General features: G+C 36.5%; 1 protein-coding gene across 1 annotated transcript in view; it reads left to right on the plus strand.

The window, feature by feature from the left end:
* The window catches only part of ETFDH (electron transfer flavoprotein dehydrogenase), a 15712-nt gene continuing 3449 nt past the window's right edge, over window positions 1-12263 (plus strand). Inside the window, exons 1-11 of the mRNA XM_058193658.1 lie at window positions 1-296; window positions 3015-3161; window positions 4536-4765; window positions 5530-5611; window positions 7088-7206; window positions 7434-7511; window positions 8015-8161; window positions 8550-8690; window positions 10018-10161; window positions 10367-10535; window positions 11618-11800. Of these exons, the coding sequence (XP_058049641.1) occupies window positions 263-296; window positions 3015-3161; window positions 4536-4765; window positions 5530-5611; window positions 7088-7206; window positions 7434-7511; window positions 8015-8161; window positions 8550-8690; window positions 10018-10161; window positions 10367-10535; window positions 11618-11800 (1474 nt within the window). The 5' untranslated portion in view covers window positions 1-262. The remainder of the gene's footprint in view (window positions 297-3014; window positions 3162-4535; window positions 4766-5529; window positions 5612-7087; window positions 7207-7433; window positions 7512-8014; window positions 8162-8549; window positions 8691-10017; window positions 10162-10366; window positions 10536-11617; window positions 11801-12263) is intronic.

Below are 12263 nucleotides of genomic sequence, written 5' to 3' on the forward strand. Positions count from 1 at the left end.
GGTGTATTCTTTGCTCTTGTTGTGGCACTTCCATTTTCCGAGCTGTGTTGCGAGCGCCGCGATTTCGACGTGAACATGGGGGCGTGTAGGTCGCTTTAGCCGAAGAAGTGGGGGGAAATGGAAAGCCAGCTGTGATTTTCCCTTGTGCGGTGGACACACACGAGATAAAGTCCTTAAAGGCAATAGGAAGGAGTCTCTTGGAAACCCCAGAGGGAGAACTACTGCTGCTTTGGTTTGCCTGAAGGTACCCTCCCTCAGCACCATGCTGTTTCCCACCTGCGGGCTTTCACGTCAAGGTGAAACAATCTTTTCGATCTGTATTCTGAATAGTGGCAATAATGGTTTCGGGTTTTGAAACTCCTCCCCCGCCCCCCGCTGTGATTTTGGCAATTTTTTTTCATTCAGGGCGATATAACTTAAAAAGAATATAAGCACTCTCTCTCTTATTCTCTCTCTCCCTCTTATTAACGAATATCGTTTAATTCACATCAAATCGTTGTGTCAGTTGAAGGTATGTTTGCTCGGGAGAAAGGAGGAGGAGGAAGAGAAGTTTCACTTAAAGAACGAAGTTCGACTCCCGCTGAAAGAGAGAGAATCGAGGCTGGAAAGAAAAGAAACAAAACTCAATAATTTTTCTCCAGATAATATGTGCAGTTTTTATTTGTGCTACTTTCCTTGTTATTATCTGTGGGGATTCCAGTTTGGTACAACTCCCGACCCACCAAAATATTCCCTGCAGACATAGTTGACAGCTGTCGGTGGAAAAAAAGGCAAACTGGTATGCGGCTGTAAACGTGGATATATGAAATATATAAAGTGAATAAATATTAATGTACAAGTCATACTCAGACTTGTGAGCATAATTGGGGTTTTGATTCAAATGTCATCAAACAACAGGGAGAATGGATAGAGTTTTAATCTTGGGAGACCAAAATTCATGGGAATACATAACATAATTAAACAATTGGTGATCTGGGGATGGGGTCTGGGTGGCCATCAGAAAGGATTTCTCTGAAAAGATTATCACAAATCTGAAGTTTCTTTTTCCTTTCCCCCTATTGGTCAGAAATAAAATTAGGGCAAAGGTTACTGGCTTACAAAACACTATCGTTTTATTTGAACTTAGGTCAGTCTTCTTGTGGAACAACATATTAGTAGGTCCTATGCATTCATAATAATGTAAATATGATGAATTGCAAAACAGAAACGTGCATTAATGCATTTATCACTTGCATGATAAACATGAAACCTGAACATGTGAGTGAGAAGAAAGAATCTGTTTGGAGGAACTCCAAGATGAGAGCCTTTCTATTCTCAAATTCTTCTGATTGCAGTTCATACTACTTCATACTATTTAGTTTAGTTCAGATCCTTTTTAGAAATAAGAGCATTGTAGATTAGGACATGCAGAGAATATCTAACCAATCACTACAGCTTTTTGCCCAACAGCTGAATACAGAGAACTGACAGCTAGTCCTTGTTTGGCTGCTTCCCAGTTACTTACTGTATTGTTCCTTCCTGCAGATTTCCTTGTGTGTCATCTGCTTATGGTTTTATGTCGAAGATTTTCAGTAGTTGTAAGCCACCCAGATTCATTTGGAGTTGAGCAGTCTATACATTTAAATAATTGTCCAAAAGCAGAAAATGGCTGTCATGGCTGATATTAACAATTAATCTGGCTGCTTCAGTGGAATACTTGACACAGGGCTTCTGACAAAAAAGCAACATACAGCATTGCTATCAAAATGAAAAGTATCAGTCATTACTACTACTAATGCTACTTTATGATGCAGAATCTTTAACTTTGCTTCAAAATATTTTGGAAGTTTCAAGTTTTCCAAATGTATTAACAAATAATAGAGATTTCAATCTATGACAAAATACTAAACGAAACAAAGAATGCTACTGCAACCAATCCATGGTACTAGAAGAAATTCAGAAGTGTTTGTACACATGTGTTGCATGGTATCTTTAAACTGGAAAACACATTCTTTAGTTTAGAAAGTACAGCATTCAGCTGCAAAGAAAATTGGCTGAAGCATGAGGAAGGTTGGCAAAACATAGATTCAAACTACCGTAATAGAAATTAAACAATCACATTTGGCCGATAAAGAATTCTATTCTATTCTAAACAAGAGGCCATAAAAAACAAAAATGAAAAAATAGTCTAGATGCAAACCCATAGTATCTACAGCCCTTTACTGATGACATTGTGAGTCATTTACCAGATACAAACTAAGGGCCTCAAGAACAAATCCAATGGTTCACTGCAATAAGTAACATAAGCAATGCAGCAGTTCTTTTTTCTTTACAATATATATTTTAAAGAGTATGCTACAGTAGATGTTATCTAGAGGTCAATTATAAAGGTAAAGGTTCCCCTCGTATATATGTGATAGTCGTTCCCGACTCTAGGGGGCGGCGCTCATCTCCGTTTCAAAGCCGAAGAGCCAGCGCTGTCAGAAGACGTCTCCATAGTCATGTGGCCGGCATGACTCAACGCCAAAGGAGCACGGAACGTTGTTACCTTCCCACCAAAGGGGGTCCCTATTTTTCTACGTGCATTTTTTACGTGCTTTCGAACTACTAGGTTGGCAGAAGCTGGGACAAGTAACAGGGGCTCACCCTGTTATGCAGCACTAGGGATTCAAGCCGCTGAACTCCCGACCTTTCGATTGACAAGCTCAACGTCTTACCCACTAAGCCACCGCATCCCTCTAGAGATCAATTATAGAATAGAAATAAATGAATTATAGAATGAGATACAGGTTAATTGTTCAGTACAATACCATTGCTTAACCAGCAGTATCAGAAGTGAGACTGTAAACTTCTCATGTGATATTTTACTTAGTGACCAGGTTGCTTAGGGAGATGCTGGTCCCAATTGTGATTACAGAAAGAAGATGGCATGTATACTTTCTCATATAATAGTGGAGTGTTCAAGCACTTATCCAATCTAAACAATCATTAAAGTAAAATTTGTTTACAAAATAAGTGTTGTTATTTTACTCCAGCACTTCATCTTCTGTATGCCTTTAAATCTGCAAGAAAAGACAGTCTTCTACCTTTATATGCAGCAAGATGGACTTCTGGTTCCACAGTTCCTCGTATCACCACTCACTATACTATTAAACCCCGAGAGAAAGACAAACGGTGGGAAGGTAAGTGGCAATGTTTAAATATTACATATATACTTTTTCCATAATCAAAGAGTAGCCTAGAAGCGGAAAGAGTAAATTGTGTTTAACAAATAAAATTACACAATATATGTGATGTATGTAATTTATGGCTAATAATAAAGGTTGTCCTCAACTTACAACCATAGTTGGGACTGAAACTTCTGTCATTAAGCAATGTGATCATTAAGTGAATCATACCCAATTTTATGACCTGGTTACTGTGATCGTTATGTGAATAACTGCTGCTGTTAAGTGAATCATGTGGGTGATTAATCCCAGGTGAGGGGCCGGAATAGCTCAGGCTGTAAGGAGCCTGTTATTAGAACACAGTAGCCTGCAATTACTGCAGGTTCAAGCCCGGCCCAAGGTTGACTCAGCCTTCCATCCTTTATAAGGTAGGTAAAATGAGGACCCAGATTGTTGGGGGGGCAATAAGTTGACTTTGTAAATATACAAATAGAATGAGACTATTGCCTTATACACTGTAAGCCGCCCTGAGTCTTCAGAGAAGGGCGGGATATAAATGTAAAAAAAAATTAAAAATCCGGGTTCCTCCATTGAGGAACTTTGCTTCTTGTTAGCTCCTTGGGAAAGTTGTGAATGACACTCATATGACCCCAGGATGCTCAATAAATACCTTCTGGTTGCTAAATGCTCAAATTTTGATCATGTGACTGTGAGGATGCTGTGCTGGTAGTAAGTGCAGGAACAGATAAGTCGCTTTTTTTAGCACCATCATAACTTTGAACAGTTATTAAATAAATGTTTGTAACTTGAGGACTACTTTTATTTTGGGATGATATCCTATAAATCTGTAGTAAATATGTAAAAATATCTTTGCATTATTTTATTAATAGCTTGTCTTTATTTTTGACATATAGGGAATTAAAATTCAATATGATTATTTTTCTAAATAGAAAAGGCAGAAAACATTTACGGTAATTAGTGTGTCACTGTGACTCTGAAAGTAAACGTAGGCTTGCAGAAATATAAATCTATTTTGTTTGAAGTTGTATTGTGGACTCTGTAATTATGAATCTTAATAGCCTTTAAGTTATTGTCCTAGATCCCTTCTGCAACATGTTTTATGGTCTGTAAATGATTTATTTTACATTCAACATAAACAAGGTTTTAGAACAGTACTTTGTAAATTTTGCTAAGTTGAGCAGGACAATTGTAATAGATAGAGAAGCCACTTAATAATTCTCCAGCAAAACAAAACAAAAGTTCTGGTATGCATCTATCTTCTTTTAGTTCATTGCATAAATTTGCTATTAATGTCTTAAATCAAGGAGAATGGAATAATTAATTTTAATTTAACACCATATCTGATGATTTTATTTTCCTCTATGAAAGGGATAAGCATGGAAAGATTTGCAGAAGAAGCTGATGTTGTTATAGTTGGAGCAGGTCCTGCGGGACTTTCTGCAGCTATTCGACTCAAGCAGTTAGCTAGCGAGCATGGCAAAGAAATCCGTGTATGCCTGGTGGAGAAGGCTGCTCAGATTGGTGCACATACCCTCTCTGGAGCTTGTCTTGAGCCTCGTGCCTTGGAAGAACTTTTTCCAGATTGGAAAGAACGAGGAGTAAGTCCACCTGTTCTAGTTCATCTCTATTTAATATTATTTAGAAAACAGATTAATGATTTGAAGGTTAATCATAAGATTAATATATTTTGAATACTGAGAATAAGTAAGTATTTGAGAAAAATTATCAGTGCAATTCAAATAACAATATTTTTTATCTACTGTAACTACCTTCAGTAGTAGATCTTCAGTGGTAGAATAAAAATGACCTAAATGGCTAAATGGCTAAAATTTCAGCCTTTTTGAAAGACAGTACTCAAGAAAAATATTTAAATGAATGGAAGAACTGGATTGATTATATTCAAAATAGATATCAGATTAAGAAATTTTGGATTGCCTTTGAATGAAGGATGTTGTTTTTGATTTTAATGGAAGAAGTCAGGTTATGTGGGAGAGAAGGATTATAATTGTGTTAGATTTTAAAAATTTAATGTATGACTGTTTGTTTAATGAACTATACCTTGTGTTTGCTCCGGGAAGTCGGGGGGGAGGGAGGGGGTTTTGGAGGGAGGGGGGAAGGTGGGGGAGGGGAAAAATTTAATTGTTGTTTTAAAACTTTTTCAATTAAAAAAAAATGACCTTTTAGTTTGATATCTTCCTGTTTGTTCATACAGGAGGTGCATTTTTATATTCCATAACTTTTTATTTTAAACAGAATATGAAATGTTCCAATTTAAATAATATCTACAATGATCAAAATATTTAAATGATTTTAAAGAAGTTGAATGTTTCTTCATTAAAACCAAGATATTTCTTTTCCTAAGGCTCCGCTACATACTTCTGTAACAGAAGACAGATTTGGAATCTTAACAAAGAACTATAGAATTCCGGTTCCCATTCTTCCAGGTAGCGTTGAATACAAAACTATTTTAACACAAATTGCCTTTTTGAATTGGGATGTAAAATATTGACCTGATTTTTTTTAAAATTTGAATTCATATCCCGCCCTTCTCCGAAGACTCAGGGCGGCTTACATTGTGTAAGGCAATAGTCTCATCCTATTTGTATATTTATATACAAAGTCAACTTATTGCCCCCCCAACAATCTGGGTCCTCATTTTACCTACCTTATAAAGGATGGAAGGCTGAGTCAACCTTGGGCCTGGTGGGACTGGAGTCTGCAGTAATTGTAATTGCAGGCAGCTGTGTGTTAATAACAGGCTGCATTAGCCTGTTGAGCCACTTCCCAGCCCTTTCTGGGAAGGAATTCTTCCTTTACTCAAGAAAATAGTACAGCTAGTCCTGGATTTATGACCATAACTGAGCCCAACATTTCTGTTGCTAAGTAAGACATTTGTTAAGTGAGTTTTGCCCTATTTTGTGAGCTTTCTTGTCCCAGTTATTAGGTGAATCACTGCAGTTGTTAAGTTAGTAACACAGTTGTTAAGTGAATCTGGCTTTCCCATTGACTTCAGCAATTGCAAAAGGTGATCACATGAATCTAGGACACTGCAACTGTCACAAATATGAGTCATTTGTCAAGCATCTGAATTTTGGTCATGTGATGATGGGCTGCTGCAGTAGTCATGTGAAAAATAGTCATAAATCACTTTTTTCAGTGCTATTGTAAGTTTGAATAGTCACTGAATGAACTGTTGTAAGTTGAGGACTATCTGTAATGTGTCTATATTGACAGTGTTGTATTACTGTATTTATAAAACACTAATGAAGACAATCTCTTAATTCGCCAATCTACTTGACATTTGTAGCATATCAGAATTTTTCTCAGGTGACAAGATGGATGTTTTTTCAACATAAATAGGTCAGCTTAGAGCAAAGAGTTTATTATAGGTAGTGCTTGCTTACCAATGGTAGTTGGAACTGGGAACTTCATCATCAAGCGACGTAATTGCAAAATCATGTGACTGCACTGACTTGAGAACAGCAGTTCTGGCAGTCCCAGTTGACACTGGGCAAACCCCACGCAGGTGCAGAATCTCATGGTCACATGATCCCCATTTGCAACCTTCTGCAGCTTCCCAGTGTCCCATGTTGCAAAACAGTGCAACATTGTAATTGTGAGCTGTGTGCCAAGTGCCCTCATGTGATTGCAGGGTGTGACAACAACCGCAGTTACAAGAACCAGTTGTAAATACTTCTCATTCCGTGCAGTAATTACTTCGAATGGTTGCTGAATGAGTGGTTGTTAAATGACTACCTTTGCATGACAACTTTGTGAACTAATGCACATGGCTGTTTATTCAGTTGTATAATTAAACCATAAACAATGGCTACTTGTCATCTCAAATGGCAAAAGATAAACTTTAATTTGCTATTATGTTAAATAATAAAAGCATTTCTGACGTATTTTTTCTTAACTAGGCCTTCCCATGGTTAATCATGGGAATTACATAGTTCGTCTAGGACATTTTGTGAGCTGGTTGGGTGAACAAGCAGAAGCACTTGGTGTTGAAGTCTATCCAGGCTATGCTGCAGCTGAGGTAATAACGTATTTTATATATAGATATGAAATTTCTTGAACTTGTAGTACATTGTAAGCCGCCCTGAGTCTTCGGAGAAGGGCGGGGTATAAATGTAAACAAAAAAAAAATTCATATACTGTCTGAAATGAATCGTTATTTTGTATTATTTAAAGAATAAAGAGTTCTGAATCTTAGCAAATCAACAATTATAATTATGTTGAAATTATATGTATTTGACCTTATAGGTTCTTTTCAATGAGGATGGAAGTGTGAAAGGAATTGCCACAAATGATGTTGGCATCCAAAAAGATGGTGCACCTAAGGTAAATGTTAAATTTCTTATTAACATATTTACTGTGACACATTTGCTTGATATAATTTGACTTTTGTAAAAAAATGATTAAGTATTATTGTTAAAAGTTATTTGAATATTTAAAAAAGTGATTAATACGAAGTTTGTAGAGCAGCTTTAGGCCTTTTAATTTAATATTGGCTATAAGCCATAACAGTAAATATCAAGTGCCAGAGATCAGCAAAGTTACTGCTAATTTTATGTGTTTGTTGTTTTAGGATATCCACTTGATTTGTTCAAAATACAAACCTCAAGTTAAAGCCCAGTAATTCATAAAATATTTTAATTATTATTGAGTGGATGTTTGGGAACCCATTTCATTCATTCTGATCATCCACAAACTTCTTTCAATGACTGATTTTTCTGGAGCAATATGGAAAACTGTCTATGGCACAAAGAAATCAGAGATGTGTATTTATGACTGTACATAAAATTAAAATGTATATTATACAATTATATGTTTTATTGTTATAGGGTACTTTTGAGAGAGGTTTAGAGTTGCATGCCAAAGTTACAATGTTTGCAGAAGGTTGTCATGGTCATCTTGCAAAACAATTGTACAACAAATATAATCTGAGGGAGAATTGTCAACCCCAGACTTATGGCATTGGACTTAAAGAGGTATGCTATATTATACACTTGTAACCATAATTCTTGTTCTATTAATCTTGCAGATGTAATGTTTAGTACATAATGAAGTATTTTTCTTTAGGTAAAACTGTTTAGTACTTTGCTAGTTCAAGGTGGTATTGCAATATATGATAATAATATCCATATTTCCTATTTGGACATTTCCTACTTCCTCACACTTACACATTTACTAAATTCCTGTAATCTTATTTGATAACTCAGTTATTCAATCAGAATTATAAAGTGAATGTACACTATTGCGTTTTCAAATACAAAACTTTTATTTAAAATTTTATAAAGCTCAAGCTGTTATTTTCCCCCCACTAATCTCAGTTCTTCATTTTGAAAAATTGTCAGTGGTGTACTTTTGATATTCTAGCTGTGGCTTATTGATGAAAATAAATGGAAACCAGGAAAAGTGGAGCACACCGTTGGCTGGCCTTTGGACAGGCATACATATGGAGGATCATTTGTTTATCATCTAAATGAGGGTGAACCATTAGTAGCTGTTGGATTTGTAGTAAGTATTCTATATTTATTGTAAGTTAATGTCTAAATAAAACTACTTTCTTTGCAAACCGAAGGAAGATGTTCTACATAAAAGCATTCGGGTCTGTAATGCATTTTATTCAGTATTATGCCTTAAATATATTTAAATGTCTGACTCATGATTGCTCAGTATAGATGTTTGTTACGTGAAGAAATATTTTTTTCTTCAATGAAACTTCAGTTCCAAGGTACATCCATCATTTTAAGCATTTCAGTTTCTAAGTGGACATTCTGGTTGTTCCATGGTTTACACATCAGTCTATGTTACTGTAGCATGGCAAATAGAAATCAACCAGTCACTGTTACCATTATGATGTGGTTCACATAGCATACTTAAGACAACACACTTAAAACACAATGTAGTGTGAGTTTAGGTTTAGTTATTGTGATTTGTAAACCATGTCTTAATATGCTGTTTGAACACTTTCCCTTCATAAAAGTTTTTCTTTTTTTGGATACCATTTTGGATATACTTATAACTATTTCAGTCCAGTTGACTTTATTCTCAGAAACAAATTATATTGTAAAAAATATATTGCATGTTAAATTATATTCATCATAATCCACCTTGCAGTATTGAAATGTTTTAAATTGAAAAAAACTTAAAATATGTTAACATAGATTTTGAAATGACCAGAAATACAAGGTTTAGCTTGTTCCTGAAATCAGCTGCATATGAGAGGCCTTGATGGATGATCCATGAAATCTGATATCTGATTTTCAAAGGCTAGATTCATGGTAAATTATGCATCATGGGGTCATTATATGTCAACTTGTATTAATTACCAAAAGGGATGTGGTGGCTCAGGGGCTAAGGCACTGAGCTTGTCAATCGAAAGGTCAGCAGTTCAGCAGTTCGAATCCCTAGAGCTGCCATGTAACGGGGTTAGCTCTCGTTACTTTTCCCAACTTCTGCCAACCTAGCAGTTTGAAAGCATGTAAAAAATGCAAGTAGAAAAAATAGGGACCACCTTTGGTGGGAAGGTAACAGCGTTTCGTGCGCCTTTGGCATTGAGTAATGTTGGACACATGACCATGGAAACGTCTGTGGACAGCGCTGGCTCTTTGGCTTTGAAACGGAGATGAGCACCGCCCCCTAGAGTCAGGAACGACTAGCACATATGTGCGAGGGGAACCTTTACCTTTATTAATTACCAAAAGAATAGGTCAATGTGAGAATCACAAAAAATGTATCCCAAAGTGAGGTGTGCATATTCATCAATTAATACAAGGATATGTTCGAATAATTTTTTGAGTGAAACAGGTTTATTTTGGATTTTACTTGCATGTCTTTGTAGATTGGTTTAGATTATCAAAACCCTTTTTTGAGCCCGTTTAAGGAATTTCAGAGGTGGAAGCATCACCCTAGTGTTCAACCTACTTTTGAAGGTGGAAAGAGGATTGCTTATGGTGCCCGAGCTCTTAATGAAGGGGGTTATCAGGTAATAACAATCTAAGGTTACTTTCTTGGATTTGGGGGGTGGGTGGGAAAACAAACTTGGTAATATACTAATTGATCAAGATGTTAATTGCTTAAATTGACATATAGAAAAAAGTAAACCATTGTTTCAGTTCCAAAAATGTTTAATATTATAAATGGATTGTTGCAAAATCCTCTTAATAGCATGTGTTTTTTTTCATATTTAGTCCATACCCAAACTTACGTTTCCTGGTGGAGTCCTTATTGGATGTAGCCCAGGTTTCATGAATGTTCCCAAGATTAAAGGTACACATACTGCTATGAAAAGTGGAATGCTGGCTTCAGAAGCCATTTTTAATCAACTAATCAACGAAAATCTCCAATCAAAAACAATAGGTAAGAGGGGTATGATGAGAATATATGTATTTTTGGCAATTCAGGAAAGTCTCTACTTATCACTGGTTTATTGCTTTAATCTGTCTCATACTGCAGATATATAGAATTTAGGCAGTGCACTTAAAAGCAAATAAATTCAGATAATGTGAAAAAGTACACCACATGTAAGCTTTTTCCCTTTAAACATATGTGAGCATACCAATATTTTCAAGACCCTGGGCTTTTGGATGCTGTTGCTAAATGCCAGGCCAATCCATAATAAAGTTACGATCACCTCCTATTTGACTGTGGATGAGATGGCTGATCCAGCATGTATCACTGAACCCTGCCTCGAGCCAGAGGGGGAGATGTATCCATCTATGATTCATATGTGGTATCAACTGAAATGAGAGGGCAGCAGTGGTCGTGGTAGCAGTTGCCATCAAAATTGTTTGGGAAGGTTCCAGGCAGGAGTGAAATCAAGCAGGTTTTGGAGAATTGGTAGTAGAAATTTTGAGCAGTTTGGAGAACTGGCTGGCCCCAGAGTGGGGTGGGAATGGAGATTTTGCAGTATCCTTCCCCTGCCACACTCACCAAGCCACACCACACCCACCAAGCCACGCCCATAGAACCAGTAGTAAAAAAATTTATTTCACCACTGGTTCCAGGGGCACTGCCCCACAGATTATTAGGTGTGAAATCCTGTTCGTTAAATTGAGCTCTAGGGTTCATTTGGGATTTTTGTACTGTACTAGCCTCTATGCTATGTAGCTATCTCCCTGCCTAAGTTCCTTGACTCCATGAGCAGGTTGGCAGTGGAGTTCTCCAGAATTACAGACCTGAGGGACTTCAATCTGCCTTTTCTAGAGGGATAGCCCAGGAGTTCATTGCATCATGATACCATAGTTAAGACCCTGTCCCAGGTTACATTAGTAATACTATAATCTTTTTCCAATGTCCATTGTAGTTTAAATTTGCATTTTCCCAGAGTAAAAAGTTTTAATGTAAAAAGTTGATCTCTATGAAAAAGAAAAATTACAGCGCTAGGTGTTTTTTAAAGAAAAAATTGCAAAGCCTTTTAATAATTAGTTGTTTATTCTTAGGCCTTCATGTGCCTGAATATGAAGAAAATCTGAAAAAATCATGGGTGTGGAAAGAGCTTTATGGAGTCAGGAATATTCGCCCTTCCTGTCATGGAATCTTGGGTGTATATGGAGGAATGATTTACACTGGTATTTTCTATTGGGTACTAAGAGGATTTGAACCTTGGACTCTAAAGCATGGAGGTAAATTGATAAAACCTTTGCTTTGTTTTTGACATACAAGTTGATAACTTCTTTCAAAATTCAAGAATTGAAATTCTTTCAAAATAGGGGCCTTTGGTGGCTCAGCAGACTAAGTTTGTCTGTTATTAACACAGCTGCTTGCAATTACTGCAAGTTCTAGTCCCACCAGTCCCAAGGTTGACTCAGCCTTCCATCCTTTATAAGGTAGGTAAAATGAGGACCCAGATTGTTGGGGGAAATAAAGTTGACTTTGTATATAATATACAAATGGATGAAGACTATTGCTTAACACAGTGTAAGTTGCCCTGAGTCTTCGGAGAAAGGCGGGATATAAATTCAGATAAATTAAAAAAAAATATTTTTTTAAAAGAACTAATAAATTGGGCTCATAAGTATTTAGTTTTGACCACCGTGTTTCATATAGTCTGTGATTCTGTAAGCCACTTATGAGTCATAAACAGGG

Source organism: Ahaetulla prasina, chromosome 8 (genome assembly GCF_028640845.1).
Source record: "Ahaetulla prasina isolate Xishuangbanna chromosome 8, ASM2864084v1, whole genome shotgun sequence".
Lineage (NCBI taxonomy): Eukaryota > Metazoa > Chordata > Lepidosauria > Squamata > Colubridae > Ahaetulla > Ahaetulla prasina.